Source organism: Schistocerca americana, chromosome X (assembly GCF_021461395.2).
Source record: "Schistocerca americana isolate TAMUIC-IGC-003095 chromosome X, iqSchAmer2.1, whole genome shotgun sequence".
Lineage (NCBI taxonomy): Eukaryota > Metazoa > Arthropoda > Insecta > Orthoptera > Acrididae > Schistocerca > Schistocerca americana.
In genome coordinates, this window is record NC_060130.1 from 552,853,317 (window position 1) to 552,876,239 (window position 22,923).

General features: G+C 38.7%; 1 protein-coding gene across 1 annotated transcript in view; it reads left to right on the forward strand.

Moving 5' to 3' along the window:
* The window catches only part of LOC124556150, a 368,876-nt gene that overhangs the window by 294,598 nt on the left and 51,355 nt on the right, over nucleotides 1-22,923 (forward strand). Inside the window, exon 3 of the mRNA XM_047130163.1 lies at nucleotides 19,863-19,971. Coding sequence (XP_046986119.1) covers nucleotides 19,863-19,971 — 109 coding nt within the window. The remainder of the gene's footprint in view (nucleotides 1-19,862; nucleotides 19,972-22,923) is intronic.

Below are 22,923 nucleotides of genomic sequence, written 5' to 3' on the forward strand. Positions count from 1 at the left end.
CAACAAAATGACTCGAGACAGCATGTTTCCAGGACTATCATAACCAACCATCGTACAGCAGGGTCCGCTACTTCGATGAATGGTAACGTGTTTACCTACCATACAGCGGACCCGGGTTCGACTCCCGGCCAGGTTGAAGATTTTCTCCTCTCATGGGCTGAGTGTTCTGTCATCATCATCTCATCACCATCGACCCCCCACGTCGCCCAATGTGGCATCACCTGAAATAAGGCGTGCAACTCGGCGGCCAAACTTCTCCGGATGGGACTTCCCCGCCATCAATGCCATACGCTGATTTCATTTTCTATGGTACCGTGGGTTTTCGTCTGTTGCCCAACCGATCACATTCATTGGAAATATCTTGTCAGGGGTCACCGAAGGACCTGCACACCATTACTCGCCATCCCCTAGAAATCTGGCACTGAATCTAAGCTTCATAGCATTATGTACCTGTAACTATCATCCGCACTCAGATCCGACTCGATAGTAAGCCACGTTAGAGCCAATGATTCTGCCAGACATGGCAGCTCCAAGTACTGTATTTCGCACCCTGTATAGCCACAAATCACCTGAAAATGAATCACGTGTTCTTGCTACTATCCTGTATATGCATATTATGTAAAATTTCGTCATGTCCTGGTACCGGAAATTAATCGCCAGCGTTCAATGAAAAACTTGTTGACAAACAGTAAGAGTGGTAGTAAAAATTTGTACCTCTTTTCACGGATGCAGGTCCTTATAGCTATAATTCTATACTGATAGTCGCTCGTAATTTTTGTTTTATAATAGTGAGATCTTGGAGACAGGCCCAAGCGTTAACTGTGTAACAATATGCATATCTCGGCCTCGCATTGTGGACGTGCCCGATAACGGGAGACCCCTCAGACCACCCTTCATGAGTCTTGCTATCAGTCAATTGATTGAGAGTAGGAAAAGTAATCTTGTTTACGTTACCAAATATCTCGCGCTCTGGCGATAATTTCGCGGAAAACCATGCATTTTTAGTTTTTACTCTAAATCTGGAAACAGCGGTTGATTACGGGTCGAGGTGTGTATTTTAATTACATCGCTTTTATTTGTTACATCTCTTTTCTGTGTGACGAGAACAGGACACTTCTGTAATCGGCGAAAGTAATCCTTTACCTAGCGGGAATAGCATACGCCATGGACGTCGGTTTCACATGAGCCTGTGCAGAGCCATTTCAGTTGCTTTTCTTTACAGTGGTTAGTTATTTCGATATCTGTCATTCTCATGTTAGTATGGCGATTTACAGAAGAAACCACACTGCAGTTTTTCACTGTGGAACAATTTTGGGAAAAGACAATTACTATTTAGACGCTCTCTGTGTAATCCTCCATTTCGACGTCGTTGTGATCGCAGTGTGGCTGGTTAGATGAATCCTATACGTTAAATGAAATAACACTAGACCAATATTTCTTAGGAAATATTGCAAAAGGAACCTAAATATAAATTTTTCAGTTTCTAGCTATTTTCTGTTGGGCCAATGATTTTTAAAGGAAAACGACCAAATTTCGAAAATGGTTAAAGTTATTCAACTGATATTCAACACATATTGATTTAGTATTACTATTGACCTGCTAGAACCGTTTCAGGTTATTTACTTGATTTTTAAAGTATTGCGCAATATTTATGACGTCACAGCTAGTTACAGCGGACTATGCTGGCACACAATGGAAAGACTGATGTGAATTTTATAAGGCGTGAGTATGCTGCTTCCCTACATACCCGATTCAGTTACTTAAGTCTCCCTGTCTGTAGCTGGTACAAGTAATTCTCCATTTAATAGTACAATAAGACCAGGAAATTTATGCGAAATATTGTCCAGTTTTCTACTCAAAAGTCCCGCCCCTACTTTTCCTGAGGAATGGTGTCTATAAAACCATCCAATGACCTTGGTCAATCCATCTTTAACGCTTATCTTTCAATATCTTATTTGGTGTAGGGAACTTGTACTAACCTCACTATATGTTATCTTTTTATGACTGTAAAAACGTCCCCTTCGCCATCGTCTAACCTATCTTTGCCATATACATTCCAATCTGAACTTAGAATTTAGCTGGTATTACCATCTGGTTCCAGCCAGGTTTCTGTCCCCAGTACAATGTGGACGGTGTTACCGTTTGCAAGTGATTCTGGTTCTGGGACCTTCCCTCAGATGCTCCTGTAGTTGACTAACAATATATTAACATTTTCTTTCTCAAGTCCGCAAGCTGAAAGCTACTCTGTTAATTAATGGAAATAATATTATTCCCTATTTCAGGTCAGAAATAGTGGGATTTCTCTATTCGTACTTTTATGAAAGAAGTTAGTGTGAAAACTGGTTGTTTTACAGTGTACATACGCTTATGTTCCACAACTTACTGCATCACTGCATACCATTTATCTTCACTTTTTCTTACCTTTACCTAACGAATAATTACTTGTGATACTTGAATGCACTAAGCATTTAATCCCTCTTTGAGTCTGACATCCTAATTACTGTATTTTATTAACAAAAGTCGACAGTAGATGAATGTGAATACTCCGACCCATGCATCTGTATTGTAAGCCAAGTCAATTGCTCTTTTGTCTGAACAAGGTTATTTAAAGAAAATCTAATTAACTAAATTTCTTCTATGGACAGTGCATAACTAGTTGTAAAGGTATCAAAATATAATCATTACTCCAAAGCTGAAAATTTACTGTTTTAGTTAAATTTGCGTAACTCAAAAGTTTTGAACTTACGGTGCACAAGGTTTGTATTCAAAAAACTGTTTTAATCTAAAAGCTATGTCGAAAATTTAATTTTTGTCTGATCATTGGAAACGGATCAAATTTAAATGTTTTTCTAGTATTCCACGATGTACATAATATATGATCCGGCTGGCCATCACAGGCCATGTGACAGGTGTTCCATAACGCCCCTACGCATTGCGTGAACACATCGGCGATCAAAATATTGTCTTTTGCGAAGAAAATTTGATATTTTTACACCGCGGAGTCCTTTCTATTAGTCTCGGCTCCGCCTCATGAGGAATATGGAGTTGAATCTATGAATTCGGTGTTACCTTTTGCTCACGAGTGAATTAACGAAATGGTTTTATAATTGATTTCGCTTGTCATAACTGAGCTATGAGTAGTTGTCTGGTTAACTGGAAACAGACTCCAGCACTCAAGGAGATTAAATACAATAGGGCTTTTGATCTATGTCACGGAGATCTTCATATATTCAGCAGAAGATTACTGTCGGCCATTGGCTTGAGAGACACAAAAGAACCGCGGTAAATAAAAAATACGTAGTGCCTACGATATTCCGCAGATGTGTCCGCTGGTGCGTAAGCAAATCTATAAGAGTTAAGGCAATATGTATAATGACTTTTGGAACTGTGTTATAATTCATATATACCAGTCAACAGTTGTACAGTATACCTATTCATGGCCACAATAACTAAATATGTATTCATCTACAGTAACTGGGTTGGGGGATGTTGGGAGGGATGAAGGAGTATTCCAAAGTACAAGGCACCTGTGCTGTTAGTGACGAACAGTTCATAGTAAGGCGAAAATACAATGTAACTCGATTAGCTGTACTTGTGCTACATTCCATCACAGAAATTAGAACCTAGACAGGTCTCACGCATTATTAGTTTGTTGTCGTTCTACATCTTCTTTGTTGCTGAATGTACCTTTAGACTACATTATAGTTCATTCTGCTTAACTTACCAATTCAAAAGCTAAATGCCAAATTTAGTCTTCATTAGACACAATAACAGTATGTCAACCTGTGTAAATCGCAACGTTAATTATGTGAAATTATTATGATTGCAGTACGACAGAGGGTGTGATTACACTCATACTTTGAAAATGGTAGCAATCACACAGAACAGCCCAAAGTTCGTAAACGAATTGAACAATGTACCAGTAATAAGTGATTAACATTAGAGAAATCCAGGTGTACAGACAGCTACAGCAGCGTCCCCACTTTTGTGACACAAAAGCTCAATGTGGCTATAATTTCGTGTACTGAAGAGCTGTCAAATTAAGAGAAAAAATGATAACAATGGGTGGACAAAGGAATGTAGACAAATTCTGAGGGGAAGAGTGACCTTTCTCCGGTATATCGAATTTTCATATGATTATGTTTAGGATATTATTGGTCTTCTGCTACCAGAATGATTTTTAAGCTCACCGGACAGGATCCCTTGAACTGTAGGTTCGCCTGGTATGTATTCCTGAACATACTTCATGCGACAACTTACTCTTCACGGGCGACCAGCAACCTCTGTTAATTGTGGGCTTGAATACAAATCACATGAAGTGGTGAATGACAAAACTATATGCAGTCCCTCTTTCATTATATTTGCAGGCGTTAAATATACAGGGTGAGTCACCTAACCTTACCGCTGGATATATTTCGTAAACCACAACAAATACTGACGAACCGATTCCACAGACCGAACGCGAGGAGAGGGACTAGTGTAATTGGTTAATACAAACCATAAAAAATGCACGGAAGTATGTTTTTTAACACAAACCTACGTTTTTTTAAGTGGAACCCCTACGTAATCAGTGCCGTTTGTTGCGTTGTAAAATGTTAATTACATCCGGTGATATTGTAACCTAAAGTTGACGCTTGAGTACCACTCCTCCGCTGTTCGATTGTGTGTATCGGAGAGCACCGAATTACGTAGGGATACAAAGGGAACGGTGACGGACCTTAGGTACAGAAGAGACTGGAACAGCACATTACGTCCACATGTTAACACCTTTTTATTGGTCTTTTTCACTGACGCACATGTACATTACCATGAGGGGTGAAGTACACGCACACACGTGGTTTCTGTTTTCAATTACGGAGTGGAATAGAGTGTGTCCCGACATGTCAGGCCAATAGATGTTCAATGTGGTGGCCATCATTTGCTGCACAAAATTGCAATCTCTGGCGTAATGAATGTCGTACACGCCGCAGTACATCTGGTGTAATGTCGCCGCAGGCTGCCACAATACGTTGTTTCATATCCTCTGCGGTTGTAGGCACATCACGGCACACATTCTCCTTTAACGTACCGCACAGAAATAAGTCCAGAGGTGTAAGATCAGGAGAACGGGCTGGCCAATTTATGCGTCCTCCACGTCCTATGAAACGCCCGTCGAACATCCTGTCAAGGGTCGGCCTAGTGTTAATTGCGGAATGTGCAGGTGCACCATCATGCTGATACCACATACGTCGACGCGTTTCCAGTGGGACACACTCTATTCCACTTCGTAATTGAAAACAGAAACCACGTGTGTACGTTTACCTCACACCTCATGGTAATGTACATGTGCGTCATTGAAAAAGACCAATAAAAAGGTGTTAGCATGTGGACGTAGTGTGCTGTTCCAGTCTCATCTGTTCCTAAGGTCCATCACCGTTCTCTTTGGATCCCTACGTAATTCGGTGCTCTCCGATACACACGATCGAACAGCGGAGGAGTGGTACTCAAGCGTCAACTTTAGGTTACAATATCTCCGGATGTAATTAACATTTTACAATGCAACAAACGGCACTGATTACGTATTTGTTTATATGTTGAGATGTGCTAACAAAACTAACTGGGTTCCATTTAAAAAAACCTAGGTTTGTGTTAAAGAACACACTTCCGTGCATTTTTGTATGGTTTGTATTAACCAATTAAACTAGCCCCTCTCCCCACGTTCGGTCTGTGGAAACGATTCGTCAGTTTTGATGTGGTTTACGAAATTTATCCAGCGGTAACGTTAGATGACTCACCCTGTATAATACGGTAGCTTTGCACCGCGATGAGCTCTGTGTGAGACGTTGTGTGCCATACTGTAAACATAATCACTTGCGTTTCACCATGTGCGGTAAATTTTTATTGCATGATCCTTTGTTATTTTTTCTGAATATTGCAACGACTTTTTTGTGACGAGTGCATATATTTCGGATAACCCGTATGTTACCACTTGCATTGTTTACAAGAACAATGTCATTATAAGACTTCTTCTAGAACATTGTCTAATGATAAGGCGCTACAATGCTGTAGAAAGAATGAATACTAGTTTTAGTGCCTATTAAAGAGCCCAGAGAAATCTGAATAATGCTCAAAAAAATTTTACCTCAAAAAATTCGCATTATAATAAAATCCTTAGAAGTTGTGTACATTGTCTTCAACTTAGAAACACCAGCATCCCCCAGCAGCACAGATACACAGAAAACTTACGTACAGACATCACAACTACCAATTCCTCACTTCATCTCAGCACGCAGAAGCATATAGCGGTTAGGATGATGCTACGCAGAGCAAAAGCACTGCAATTATAACAAACTACAGTAATAAAAAAGAAAAGTTTAATGTAGTTAATGATGTCAAAATTTCGTCCCATATATATTCCTTGTTTCAAGAATAGTCCGTCACTGGCTTACTAAAATAAACGTAAAAACTGTAAAACCCACTAATTATAACAGAAGAAGTATATTAGCCCACAAAGTAGAAGCACACAATCAAAAAATATCAGCATCAGTGGAGTTCATGCCCAGCCAGCAATGTCGGGAAAACAATTAGGAACTCCACGCAAGTGCATACGAATGACCTGTGATAAGAGATGGTCTAAATTTCAGCCATTGTATACCGTGTACTCGGAAATAAGAATACTGATAACGATACACACAAGAATTTGAGATTACTTCGTGCTCACTCCAATTGAAAGAAACCCAGAAATATACCTTCATAAGATCAAGGAGACTAAATCCATGCTAAATCAGCACGTGCATGTTGGTAGCCAAGATAAATTTTGGAACTGTGAAAACTTTTCCAACAGTAATAGCAAGTAATCATATGGCACAATGTTAACAATACACACGAAAACCTATAACTTGAATCTGGCATCGAATGTGGAACTATAGCTGTGATTAATTTTAGTTCACTATACCTGTGAATTTTTATGTCAAATACATAAACGTGGGTGCGATGTAGTGTACTATTGTGAAGATCAGTTCTCAACAGTAAACGCCAATACAAGGAATGTTTCTTTCAGTTTCTTTGGCACTTTTCTCAGGCTTACTCACTCAAATCGCCTTTCCTTTCCCACACTTTGATTCGCAGTTTCCATAGTTTACGCACCTTCCCATGAAGTGCGTCTCTGTTGTTATAAGGGCAAGTGGGACAATACCGATACAAATGTCTGGCTTTTAAGCGCCAGTTGATTCTTTGATTAGTGTGGCACTTATCGCGTCTATTACTGGAAATTATTAGCGTTTGTAGGAAACGCCAAGTGTTTTAGAGAACATGTTAAACGTCGTGACGACCCCTGTATATTGATGGGTAAACAGTTGAAAGGTCGGAATAATTCAACTACATATTTAGGAATGCCAACTAAATACCGAGGAATAGCAATTACAAATATAATTTGGAAAGAACACAGAAAATGTTGTCGGCAAGGCTAACCAGAGACAACTTTTTATTGGCAAGACACATTGAAATGTAATGGATCTACTAAAGAGACTGCCTACACTACACTTGTCCGTTCTCTTTTAGAATACTGCTGCGCGGTATGGGATCTTTACCAGATCGGATTGACCGTGTACATCGATACAGTTCAAAGAAGGGAAGCACGTTTTGTATCATCGTGAAATATGGGAGAGTGTGTCACTGAAATGATACAGGATTTTGAGTGGACATCATTAAAACAAAGGCGGTTTTAGTTGCGGCGGAATATTCTCACGAAATTTCAGTCACCGTCTTTCTTCTCCGAATGAGAACATATTTTGTTGACGCCTACCCACATGGGGAGAAACGATCATCGTAACTAAATAGGGGAAATCAGAGCTTTCACGGAAAGATATTGGTGTTGGTTTTCTCCGCGTGCTAGTCGAGATTGGTTTGAATAATAGAGAATTGTGAAGGTGGTTCGATGAACCCCTGCCAGGCACTTAAATTTGATTTGCAGAGTATCCCTGTAGACGTGGATTTAGATGTGGAAGTCAAGGGCATGCGATCTCCGTCAGTGACCATACACAGAGAGGCCCTGTTGGTGTTCACACGAACCTGCTGGTGACGCACTGCTTCCCTTTTACTTCTAATAGCAGGATCACGTTTTTCAGCGACTTCATTTACTAAATTCACGAATAGAGAAATGCTGTGTTTAACATTATAAAGCAAGAATATTGTCACTCTCCGTGTAATCAATACAGTCAAGATCCCAAGGCCTATTTATGCACACAATTAAGTTATTATTGCTGCATTAGAAAATAAAGGGACTATCGTATAACACAAATTGTTTTAAATTATGCAGGTCGAACTGTGTACAGTCTGAAGGAGCTTGCTAATCAAATCACTAATAAAATTTTGTGTACGATAGGTGTTCTGACAATGGTTCTCTGTGTACCCGAAAGAATTACAGATTAGAAGTTCTTGGATCTTAGGCGTAGCATGTAACAAACATGTAGAGTTATAGATCTTTGGTGATACATGATATTTATAGTCTCTATAGTTCATGAAGTAAGTTATTGATTCCATAGCGCGATGAACATACGTGGAATGTTTTGTATTGTGAAATAAGTTATGTGTGTACATAAGATATCCAATCAAATATAAGATCTGATACAACCAGCATCTTGGCTACACCTCTGCAGAAAATCGAATACTTCTCCATTTCCTTCTCCATTTACGCCGTAGAAAAAAATACTAGTAACCTGACCCTTACCCAAAACCACGCTGCCTTCAGGTGGTAATCAAAACTTTCAACATTTGGCAAAGACGTAGTGAGGAAATTACTAAACACGGTGGGGTCTATTATAAGACTGACATTTCTGACACGCGCACTGCTCTTGAATCCAGAACAGTAGTCGATTCAGGTGCTTTTTTATTATGTCATGAAATATTGGAAAGCTAGGGAACAATTTTCCTCGACATGGACGCCATGAATTCCTAAAGAGTAAAAATGGCTGACAGCAGCGCTGGAGCTAAAAGGCCCCCGAACAGCGGTTTTTATGTTTGCTTTTAACATGCAGGAAGGTTTCTGATAAGCCGATGTACTGACTTCAAACCATGTAAGGGTATGTTGAACATTAAAAGTTTTCAAACTAAGAAAGAAAGGCATGAAAAATCTCTGAAATGTTGTCGTAGATATTTTCTGAAATCCCTCCTGTACAAGAACGTAGTGTGGTTTCTTTATATCCTATATATTTATATATTTCCTTAATAGTGCTAATTTAAATGCCAATGTTTGTAATTTTTTTATACCATACTACTGCATGAATCCGAAATGAAATGAGCATGCAGAATTTCATCTTTCACAAAGAAAGAAAAAAAGTCGTAATACTCACATAAATGAAAGTTGCTGAAACTCTGTTGGCCATCATTATGACTTATTTAAAAAAACATAGCGTAATAGAATGCGTTTCTTTCCTTATGAATCTGCTCTGCACCTTCACTGAAACCAATAAAAATGATAAATTCTGACTTACCTTTTCATTTGCAATACTGCTACCACTAAGAAATGATATTTTCAGTGCTTTTGTAATCCTCATCTAAATATGATTCTTTTATTGTCGTTGAAAATAGTATGCCTTATTCAATTGTGATTAAGTAGGGTTTTTTGCGTCTTGTCAGCACAATGACTGAAAACACAATGATGTTATCACTCGTCTTCCTCTCGGAGATGGTAATCAGCAAGCGTAAGTATTGTAACAGTTCTGATACTAATTGTAACACTTTTGCTACTAAATGAAACTGAGTTTCCTCTTTTGATGCTAGTCATTTGTCAGGATGAGCATTACTGCAATGGGCATTTAATTCTAAAGCATTATGTCACGGTGAAAATACTAAAATTACTTTTTCTCTCTTAACAACATGTGGGCAGGGTGGGTTCTTCCTTGGCTCGGGTATGAGGTAGAATGAAACAGCATTTTTACATAAGATAACTTTTATTGCAAGTTTCGTACAACTGTTTCCTTACTCGATGTTCTGGCTCGGAGAACGGCAGCTGTGTCATTTGCGATGCCTTCTGCTGCGGCAGCGGCGGCGTCTGATTACGCGTGGCGGTGTGTATCTCGTGTCGCCGTCTCGCCCAGCAGACTGGAGACGCGCAGCGCGAGGTGGCCTGCTTAATTATTGCGAGCGAAGTCGTGCATCGGATGGTGATACCTTGGATGTGGCGTCTCAGTGTTTCTGTTTTCTAAGCGGCCGCATGTGTTGTGCGTCGGCCAGCGGAGCGGCGCGGCGGGGGAAGGCCAGTGTCCCGGACTCAAACAACGGACTCCCGCTAGCCAGTCTTCGGCTGTCAGGTCTTCATCTCAGCTCACAGGTGACTGCTGATGGTAGGCCGTCTTCTTCCCATCCTCACGAATCACCCGAGTATGTAAAACTCAGTCTTCAAATACCTTTTAACTTCTGTCTTCTGGCGCCGAGGCTGCTGCTTACCATTCTATTACAGTGGCGGACTTGGTGCGCCTGTGTATGATGTAGTCTCTTCTTGCATGACGGTCTTCAGCACCGAAACTGACTGAAAACTACTGCTACTCTTCTCTCCTTTTCTTCTTCCTCCGTCTGTCAGGCTCACTGCGTCTCGCGTATTTATTCACTTCAGTTTACTGGAGGTGAACGACTTCACGGTCATTGCCTCTTCTGTCACATTGAAAAGCATCTCGAAGAATTTCTTAACGACGGTCATTGGCTCTTGCAATGTAGGCGAGGGCCTTTGCTCACATGTGACAACTGAGAAACACGTGAGCCAGTCAGGCGATGCCCTGATGGCTGAATCAACAGCGTCCGCTTATGTGGAACTAGCTGACTTCATGGTGATTGTCTCTTCTGCTCTGCTGTTCTGCCCGCTGTTTGCCAGTGTGTAATTCTTCTAAACTAAACTAAGTTTTTCATTTATATTCTAATTTCTACTTCACTTTGATTTCACTAATTTATTTACTTAAGTACCACTCAACAGTATATGCATCGGCAGAAATTTGAATTATCCACGCTGCGTCTCTTGTGTAGGAAGCATAAATTGCTAGACTCTACACGTAATCTATTTCCCTCGTAAACCTTGTATTTTAAATATTGTTTGATAGAGACAACCGAAGATTATTGGTGAACTGTAGTACAAGAACAGCGGCCATCATATTTCCTGTTCCCCAAAAAATTAGTACATTTATACTTCAATTTTTTAGATTATTAAATGCGCCTGATGTTTCACACTTGAAATTGGTTTAAGAAAAATCTTTTTTATATAGCTAGTTCATTATTTAGAAATGTCTTCAATCTCTATTTAAAATGTCATTAGCATTCTTATGAAGCTTTCGTAATAAATATGGCAGCAGAACAACCGGAAAGTGAAAAAATAACATCTCATCGTTATGTTGAATGTATAAGCATTTGTTGTTGAGATGTAATCGTTGCTTATATTGTGGCTCTTATTTTAGTTCCCCTGAGAGGAATTTCAACATATGAAACACTTAAGTAATAACACCAATGTTAATTCCTTTAAATATATTTTTGCATTACATAAATTTTTGACGTTAGGATGCACCATTCATCTTATACTGACAGTCATCGAGCTGAAATTTTATATGATCTGATATAAAAGGCTAGCAAGGATATTGGGTCTGTGAAAGTGTGTACAAGGAAAATGAAACGGAAAGACAAGTTTATTAAAAGTGATCTTCTAAGACATCAATATCGTGTGAATTTCTGGCAGAATCTTTACCTCAAAATGGAGACTGGTCGACTGTAATCAAACAAACGAAAACTTAATTTCACTGGTAACTGTCTGAATATCTTGCTTATGGGGACTAGAAATGTTTGCTAGTTTCATCTCATAATGGTTATGAACTCATATGAGAAAAGACTGTTTTAATTATAAGATTCTGTGACTATGGAATACAAATAGGAATCCATCGATGTTGCCAGTGCCCTAGTAGCAGTGTGAAAAATCCTCAGATTTGCTGAGGAAATGAGAAATTACATGAAAGAAAATAACCACTACTAATTTTTTGTAACATTCACCGCTTTAATCACTTATTTCGTACCTATTGCAAAAGACCGTAAGTATATTACGAAGACCAGGAAGGCTGCATGTTTTCCTTGCTAAAAGTATAAGTTTTAGGTATATTTTACGTGGAAAGTACTTATGATGTTATTAGGAAATTCTTGCAGCTTGGTACAGGCATTATTCAGTATTTGAAAATGCTTTGAAGTAATGGACTGTAACATGAGAAATTAATATTTTTATCTGAATACTAATATTTTAACAAATAATATCACGTAGAATATCTCATAACGTTTTCCTGTAACACGAAATTCAGCCGAAACATTTTAAAATAGTAAACATACAAATTACAAGTGGCTGTGAAAGTTTGAGCACAGCATTTATTATAGTTTTACAGAAAATGGTACCTGTAATTTAAAAATGTAAATTTGGGAAACGAAGCTTTAAAATCTTTTATCTGTTTAGAATATTCCAGCTGCATATGTTGGATTTTCAAGGTCTTCGATCTCATATAACCGTTTTATTTTTACACCTTTTGTGTTGAAGATTGTTTTCATAATCATTTTGTACACTTTCGTATTCTTTCCGAGTCTATTGCAGCCATGGATTGAATTGGGAAACATCCTGGTCTTAGTCCTAGCCTCTTCGGAATATCACACTTAATCATATTGCCTTTATTGTAAACATCTACTGTCCCCAAAATGTAGAGCATGAATTTAAAGAAAAAGAGACTTCAAATTACATTATTCACACTTTCACTGCAATTTTGTGTTTTTCCATATCGACATTTTCCCAGTAATTTTCCATTTGATAATTTCTACGTATCGGCTTAATTCCTTCCATAACTGCTGCAGATGAATTGTATTTGTGTTCATAGATTTCTCCTGTATTTTTCAAATTATTGTACTTACACAATGACGATGGACCAGGTGGACATCAACTGTGCTCAGGTTTTGCATCTGTCGACATCGTACGAAAATATGATCTCCAAATTGCCTACCTCATCTCACTTACACATTTGGTATTCCACCTTATACAAAGCGCATAATATCTCTGCAGTTTGTCCATGACACCATCTGTCAGAGGATTCCTACCTCACAGAGGCTCTCCATCAGCAAGCTGCCTTCCTCCTAATTTTGTTTCGGGCTGCCTCAGTCTTGACCCCATTCTCTTCTGAATATGACCTATACATCCAAGCTCTTTTACTAGGATGTCATTACCATATGGTTTCAATTCTTCAATCATTAAGGAAACTGGCGTGTTCAACGTTGTACCATGAGACACACCTTTCAAAAATTTTCTTTCACACTTCAACTTCCATACCACCACTGCTTCCACTACAGTTAGCTTGATAGCATTTAGAATGGTTATTTTTAAGTCTGCCAGGGCATCTGCAATATTTTGATATAATTACATCAATCATCTTTGCAGTGTCTCCACTAGTGGCTGTTACCACACCATTGAATGACTGATGCCCTCTCTTTTGCCAGGAGCCATCTAAGCCTTCAGTAAGGTCCCTTTTGTTAACACTGTCATTGACACTAACAATTTCTTCAGCTGCTTCCTGCATAGTTTCTTGTGCGATATCTTCCACTACAAATCCTAACGTTTGAAAGTAAATACTAAATTTTGTGGGAATTTTCATGAGGCCACACATCATTTGCCCCGCGGCTGCATCTTTTCCAATATAGAGAAGGGCATAAAGCAGTCTAAAATTAAGTTAAAATGACATTCCTGACTCACTTTGCACAGAGTGACAATTAGAGAATGATATTTTGTGATTACACATACAACATGATAGTATTACTTCACATACAAGACCAACTTATCGCTTCATTTGAAGCTCAAGAACTTCTGATTACAATTCTTACACCTCACATAATCTTTAAAAATATCTGACACTACACTTACGTTAAATATTTAATTTACATTGTTTTTATCTGTTTCCTGAGATAGCCGGCCGGGGTGGCCAAGCGGTTCTAAGCGCTGCAGTCTGGAACCGTGCGACTGCTACGGTCGCAGGTTCGAATCCTGCCTCAGGCATGGATTTGTGTGTTGTCCTTAGGTTAGTTAGGTTTAAGTAGTTCTAAGTTCTAGGGGACTGGTGACCTCAGAAGTTAACCCCCATAGTGCTCAGAGCCATTTGAACCATTTTTCCTGAGATATTTTGTTGTAGCTGTCTTCAGTAGTATTCAGTTTCATCTTGGATGTACTGCCTCACTATCTGCTTTAGACCTAACCTCTTCATTAGCAGAAATGTTTTTCCAAACATACTTCTCCCCTCTGTCTTTCCGACTTTTAGATGTTCTATTACTGACTCGTGGTGTTTTCGCAAAAAAATTATATTCAAACAAGAGTGTACCCACTCTGTGTACCTACTCAACACACTTCAAAACAAAACACCCAAAACCGCGCTCGAAAACCACACAACAACAAACTTCTATATACAACTGCCTTATTTTCTGCCAGAGCTGCCAACCTCTGGGTGTTGCGTGTTATTGATCATAATTTCATCTTCATTGACTCGCAAGTCGCGGTAGTTACATCAACTAAAAAGGACTTGCAATGCGGCGGCCGAACTTCCCCGCATGGAGCCTCCCGGTCAACAATGCCATACGATCATTTCATTTTTTTCATTCTGTCGTACAATGGAAATCGTGAATTTAAGGAACATTCATTGCAAAAAGTGGTCGGGAACCAAACATTTTGAGCTTATTCAAGAAGCGAATCACTGTGATACCTAGAACATAGATCCTAAAATTAACTACTGTATAATTTAAATTAATGTGAAGTACAGGTTCATTGCCTTTTAAAGGCGCTGCATGTACGAGTTCAGCCTAAGCAGGTATTAATATAAAGTGGTTCATCTGTTTGTTGTACTTACATTTTGTAAGAGATTTCACGTGCTAAAATCTATCCACACCCGACATTCTGTCCCTTTCTTCATGAGCGGACGAGCCATGTATCTTCCATTAACTATTTGGTGGCAGATATCTAAGATACTTGTTGTTATGAAACCAGACTTAAATAAGGGAAGTGTAGAGCTAACTTCCGCTGTCTTGGGGTGTATTACAATAAAATTATTATATTAGTACAGAACACAATATTCATAATATTGTTTTGGTGTTGTAAGAAACGTAAGTTATTATTTTGCATTAAAGTGCAAATCTGATCTCAGAATCTCATTATGTCTCATTCCTTCAGTGGCCAGTAGATTTCCAATTTTAAGTAGTTTATACAAAAGAAATCATTAGACACAACGTTTACTCATTCCACTTTAATTAAAGATTCGCGTTGCAATTTTTTTATGTTCCCTCTGTGGTTCTCTCGCAAAAAATTAAAAGGTATAAAATATATGTTATTGAAATTGTCGATGAGGCTGCGTGGCGATTGTTCCCATTTATTTCACTACTGAATTATTTGCACTTAGCTCTATATCCACAACCACCTTCAACTGCCATCCTCATTCATAAGATGTAGTCGTAACAGCAAAGTGCAACAGTTTTTAAATGTTGGTGCAAATGCCCCAAGATTAGTCCACGTGACAGTAACATCAGGAATTCCTCCCGTGCGACAAACCCGTCAACAAACGATAGGAAAATTTTTGGTGGTACTGATCAGAATAACAATTTCGATAAATGTGCCAATCGTCCTTTATTGGACAACAAAGATTTTAATATCAAAATATTTAAAGTAAAACTGTCGAAAATGATATTGAAAGCTCCGGTTTGCAGGTCAGTACAGTTACTTGTGAAATAAAAGAAACGAAAATTCGTATTTCTGAGACCTAAAAAATTATTAATGGCTGGAGGCCAGTATGAAATGTACTCGTCTTTCCTTCCCATCACAGACTTATTCTAGGGTGACAAATCAGGTGAACAGGCAGATTACACAAGGATCATTACATTTATGAAGGCGTTTTTGTTAACACCAGTGTGGGCCCTTGCATTCTCGTATTAGGATCCGCAATATGAGTAATACAGCAACGATTATCATTTTTGTCGTACATTGGCGAGCATTCCTTGCAATACCAAAAGAGGGTGTTGGGGATACTTTGAGCCTACCTTTTGGAAATATCCTAATCTAGTCTGGTGCTTTATATTTAAAAATTTTGTAAGAAATATTTCTTGTTTCTAAGGACTTCTTAGAGTCTATAGCCGTTTTAAATTTTTCAGTAAAACTTAACCCTAAAATTTAAGTGTTTGTAGAAAATGTGACTTCTTGCAACAAATGTCATATTCATCTGTTGAGTGTCAGGACCTTCTTACACATCTGTTACCATTTTAAACGGTATGTTCTAACTTAAAATCAACAACAACTAAAAAATTTTCAATTTTTTCTAATGTTTTGTGGTGGTCATAAATTATCCCTGTACTCGGTGTGAACATTACAGAAAATGCGCTGGTGTTGGCCAAATTGTGATAAACGATATTTTCATTTTCTGTACCATACTTATACATCAGTACCTGTCTAAAAAGTATGTTGTTAATAAAATTTAAATACCTTCATCGAAATGTGTTCCTTTTCTTAGGTTTCTTGGCGGTGGGTACAAAGAACCTCTCCCTCGTCCCACCCCTTTCATATTACATATTATGGAAAATGCTTTTTTATTGCTTCAACAATTACAAAATCCGTTTTGTTGAAATATGCAATAGCTCCCCTTACGACATTACCAAGACTTGGAGGGATATGTTTTGAACACCCTTGTTTGGATTTTGTGTACGAAGGTGCACAGCTTTTTACACAAATAAACAGCCACAGAGCAAAGTTGCAGTTCATGAAAGTGAATAAGGTGAGTCGGTGCGAGAACCCAAACTTGATGGTGACAGAATGATTGTATAAAGTCCGTATGTCCTCTCAAAGTCGTTATCAGGGCAGCAAGTAATAGTGTATATAGCAATCAGTAGACTAATCAAGTAGTGAGGTCACAGATTCCAGTAGCGATTTACGAGGATGATGTCAATCGTGTCTACTCTCAGAATGATATGTCAGTAGGGAAGGCGCAGGGCTAGCGAATTATCTAGAGTTGTCGGACCCCGTAACCTCTGAACCTCTGATACTCGCCACGTCGATATCTGCTCTGACGGAATCGATGTCCGTATCTGGACGATATACAAGAAAATGTGTCTTGAGAACCACTGCTTTCTGTGGCATTTCATTGGATCATTTACGGACACGATGGTGCACATCTCAGCGCCACAAACAAAACGGAGACTCATTGAAGAACACCACAGAATGCCACTCAATGTACCTGTATATTCCAGCTTTACAATATGCAAGTTTATGCTGTCTATAGTATGGTATCAGTGGTAAACTCAGTACGACAATTCAAGATCTCACTCTAGCTTCCAGCAGTCTTTTCCCGATAGTTTGTGGCGGCACTCTGCCTGTTAAACCATGCCCGAGTATCTGTTGTCCCGGCTCAATTCGTAGGTACTCGTTGTGTAGTCATAGCAATAAGGCGAACTGTCTGCGCGATCTATCGGAATGACGCTCGCATGTCCATTATGTAAATAATTTCGCCTTTTTTCAAAGTTCGAAAAATTGCCACATGTAGTATATGCATGGTCTCTGGGGCCAGCCGGAGTAGCCGTGCGGTTCTGGGCGGTACAATCTGGAGCCGAGAGACCGATACGTTCGCAGGTTCGAATCCTGCCTCGGGCATGGATGTGTGTGATGTCCTTAGGTTGGTTGGGTTTAATTAGTTCTAAGTTCTACGCGACTGATGACCTCAGAAGTTAAGTCGCATAGTGCTCAGAGCCATTTTGAACCATGGTCTCTGGGATTGCTGTGGTGCACTATCCTCCTGAAAAGTTCAGCCATGATGTATTCCCATCAATATCTGTTTGTCTAAATGGTATTTTCCCGTACCGAAAATAAGGTGCCATAAAAATGAAGTTTTGATTTACACATCGCACAGACGTAGAACACTTTGAATATTTGTGGATGTAGATGAAGAAGAGATAGGAAATACGGTTCTGAAGTAAGAAAATGACACACATTAGATGGAAAAAGACATCTGCAGATGACGACGTTAATTCGTTGTTACTGAGAGTCTTGGCAGACCATACCATGACAAAATAATTCCAACTTATGTACTAGATGTATGAAACAAGCGAAATACCCTCAGGTTTCTAGAACAATGTAAAAACTCCTGTTCTAAGGAAGACACCTTGCGATAGATCTGAGTAATAGAGATTCATCAGGTTAATGATACTGCTTGATAGTAACACGAATTAGTTGCACAAGAATAGAATGTCTGGTAGAAGCAGATCTCGGGGGAGATCACTTTGGATGGCCATGCTGACAAAGTATCGTAAAAGGTTAACTAAGAAAGCTAAACTTCTGTTTACAACACTTGCAGATGGAGAGGAACCTCTTGCAATGTTGACTTGAAAACATTCTGCGAAATTCTTAAGGTACAAGAGATAAAATACCTGACGTTAAGGGCTGCATACAGCTTTACAGGGTATCGTACTGCAGTTATAATACTCGATGGGCGCTAAAAGGAAGCAACAGCTGAGAGAGAAGAGTGACAGAGTTGCGTTTTAAACCTGATGTCTGTTTTATTTACTTGAATAGTTGAATGGTTTGTTTCCAATGGCTAATGAATAAACAATGTAAGAGTTTCCAGGGCTAAGGAATAATAACAATCACAAACGGCCAGTCTTTGAATAATTAGTAGCGTTATTAGGATTATATGAAAGCGTGGTATCTGTTCATTCGGAAATGCAGCTGACTGCAGTGATCCTCCTCAGTTTACGTTATTAAGATTGTTTAAAGCTCAATCATCTTCGTGGACTTCTGAGCATAATTTCCAGACTTCTGTTATAGTTTCAGTTTCTCAAATTACCTGGTGCAAACAGGAATTCAAGCAAGCACGACCATAAAAATCTAGGAATATGTGTACGGAGAGGTATAAAATGTAACGACAACACAAAATTAGTCACAAGTGAGGAGGGTGGCAGACTGGGATCCATTGGAAGAATCCTCAGGAGAAGGGAAGCAGTTTACCAAACCCTGTAGCTCGTCAGTAAAGAAACCGTACTTGATACGACTAATAGAGGAAATATATATTATCCAAACAAAGGCAGCACGTTTTGTTACAGGTTCATCAGTAAGCGTGAAAGGGTCCGGGAGATGCTCAGACAACTACAGCGTCTCACCATGCAAGGGAGACTTTCCCCATCATGGCTTTAATGTTAACGTTTTGAGAGCGTACGTTCCTAGAACGGTATACCAACATATTGCTTCCTGCTACCTATATCCATTAACCTGGAAGATTCATTAAGGCCACAAATTATTTACCGTCACGTCTGCCCAAAAGATGGGATTTCTATTCAATGTCTTAGGCTGTCCGTCTTGGATCACACTCTAAAATTGTTATACACAGTGCACCCCATTCAGTGTCTAAATACATACCTTCATATTCTCCCTTTTATTGCCTGTTCAGATGATGTTTTCAGAGACTGTATCTCTAGTGGTTTACTGATTAGACCTTCTGGCAGGACAGCATTAGGTACTCTCCATCCACTGTGCGTAATTATAGTATCACTGTATTCGGGATCGATTATGACACAGTCTTTCTTAACAAGACTGGTTCAGTATCTAATCTTAAAAGACAAAGTCACAATTTTATTTAGTGCTGCACCATCACGTACAATGGATTAAATTTTTGATATATTTCACCAACCATAATATTTCATTATGTTTGTAGATATGTTCTGTGATGTCTAAAACAAAAAAGATTTTAACATTACGTTTCTATGCACCTTTCTTGAATGTTAAATTAATAAACCGATTGTTTCATTGTCAAATATCCTGAAACGATAGTAGTCAGCAGATAAAATACGGAAATGTTTTGCCTTTCTTGCAGGCTACAGATTCAAGAAGTATACAAACGTTGCCTCCGGCTGCTGCGTGCGTTGTATGTGCCACTGCCTGAAGAGAATAATACCAAGTCTATTACCCGTGCGAACAGACACGTGAGTATCCCTGAAAGTAATCCAATTTAATATACTTCATTTAGAGTAAACGTTAACAATGATTCTTAAAGAATATGCTAATGGTTAGGGTCACAGGAGAATGATAGTGTATCTGACTCAAACAAAAGTAGATGAATGTTTAATGTGAAGTACTGAAATAAGAAGACTGAGGTAGATTTTCGACAGTAAGATTTACACTGGAAGGTCAAAGGTAACTGAACTCATACACAGTTTTCTGTTGAACACCTAGAACTCCGTGTGCACATCTAATCGATTTTGTTTCCAAATCGGTTTTTATTTTCATACACCTTCAACTGACAATCAATATTCATTCCAAAATTTTTGTTTCTGTTATGTAGTCTATGAAGTTATCATCTAATTTTAATTTAACAGTGTCATTTTGTCTCTTCAAACTGAAGTTCCTGCCATTTGCAGTCTTTATATGCAATGCCACTTTAATGCATACTAACGAATCGTAAATATACTTGAGGGCTTCATTAGCTTTCTCTGCAAGAAATATTCTGGTTTCTCATTGACTATAATATTGAACTCACCAGTAAAGATAATTTTATATCGATGACTATCCCAACTGGAATTTTCTGTCACCTATGACGAACAATAATGGCCTTAATATACTGCGTTAAAAAACTTCTGTTTTAATTTATTTTGTTTCTGATAAGTGTTTCACTAAAGATTTGACCTTATTTGAGATTTGTGTGACTTTACTCCCTTTACTTGTACCCTATCTGATAGTACTGATTGGAATCAGTCATTAATTGCAGCACATTTCCCTGATGATTCCATTTTACTTAGTAGAATATTATGATCTTCAGTATTGAAAGATCTAAGAACATGCCTGTGACACCCTCATCATTGCGAAGAACATCAGATAACACTTTTGTGAAATCTTTTATTGCTGTTTCTGTATTTGTAACATTTCGAACCAAAACCGTGATTCATACAGAAGATCGTATTTACTTAAGTAATTCGTTAATCAGTCTTCCGTAATTGGTTATATTATTTTTGAGACTGCTGGCAGCATTGAAATGAGCCAGTAGTTTTCTCTGTTTTCTGTATTACCTTTTATGACCAGACAAAAAACTATTGCCTACTTTGAATAATCTCAAATGTTCCCTGAAGCGAATAGCTCATTTATTACGTTCGTTATGGAGCTTCTGGTCTCTGTGTATATAGTTTAATCACACAGACTGGTGCCCCATCTAAACCGGCTGACACTTAATTTTTTTTTTTAGGTTTTGTACCGTTTTACTAGCTTCAAGGTTTGTGGTTCGTAATAACGTCATTTTATTTAGTGCAACAAATATTTATAGGCGTTGTATGTGGTTTTGGGAATTCGTGTTGTAATTTCTCTGCAGTACTGAAAAATGTTCACTGACATAGTTTGGTGTGTGGTGTGTATCATTTATTAATTATGCCCCTCGCTTATCAGTATGTTTTCACACTTTTATTTGTCTCTTCATATTTTTTGTTTAATGACGTCCCAGAGAGTTTCGCATATTATTCTTTGAGTGGGTATGTATTGATATTTTGGTGGTTACAAAACGAGTGAAATTCGCAAAGAACTTGGCAGTTTGAGCTCACTTATCAGCATGATGTTGCACCCCCTCTGACCTGAACGCGCGCAGTTATTCTGTTGGCAAGGGTATCATAAAGTCGTTTTGTCCTCTCCTAAGATAAGGTGGCCTAAAAATCCAGATACTGCACTATTCAACTAGTCGCCCATATGGAGACCTATAATGAGGTCCCTTTCAAACTCTGTCATGTGTTAATAACGCTGTCTCATACGATAACGCGGCATCTAAAAGTCAACAGTGATCACTCAACGTGTGACGCTGCCCACACCGTTTATTTACTCTACCCGGCCTGGTAAAAACATCAAATATGACCAACACATGTGCACTTTAGTGGACGTTCTACTGCTCACAGAGAATTACAACTCTAATCATGTACAGAACCACCGATATCGTGTGCATGTATGAAATTACACTGACATCCGACCGTGTCTTCTCTGTACTTCTCATTTGTTTTCAGGCGGAGTGTGTCAGTACTCTCTTTCAAGTTTTCAGTACCTCTTATAAAACTGTGAGAACTCTGGCTTATAATGACTCTTTTTCATGGAACTGGGTTATTTAAGGGTGTGACAGTTCTTTCTGACATCTGATGATATCCAACTATTTTGTGAGTCATAGGAAGTGATGCCAGTATATTTCGAGCTGTGTTTTAGAATTTCGACTTAAATTATCTTGCGAACTTAGAGAACTACGAATTTATATTGGCTTGTCTTTACACTTCGTCAGAAATTTGCTTAGCTAGTTGTCTTGAGATATCTTGCATCTTGATCGCAGATAATTGTCTTTTTTAGGCCTGTAGCTCAGGAATTTTTTCCGTACCCTTCTTTTTACTGATATTATTGGAGGAAATGGTCTGCCCAAGATCTTTCACAGCTGTATCACACTAATCCCTTGCCATAATTGTTGGCGCCAGTTCGATTACCGTTGCAGTCACTGTAGTTACCATTGTTGAAGCATTGATTACAGCCTTTGTAGTTACTGTTGTTACAGTAGTGACTAAGAACAAGTTAAAACTGTAAAGGTTGTTTTTGTCGCGCTACTAATTTCATTTGTGATATTTTTGTTTATATTTATGTATCCACACCAAATTATTTTAACTTTATCCGTAAAACAGTGTCCACACTACCATTGGGTGTTCGTGAAATGCCCAAAATCGTTAATTTATTGTTGATGTCAACGCAACAGACAACGTCTGGAACAGTCCTTTGAGATCCAACAGGACCGACCGGCCGACGTGTCATCCTCAGCCCTTAGGCGTGACCGGATGCGGATAAAAAGGGGCACGTGGTGAGCACACCAGTCTCCTGGCCGTTGTATTCTTGATGCCAGGCTCTGTTAATTCAATAGTTGACATATCAGT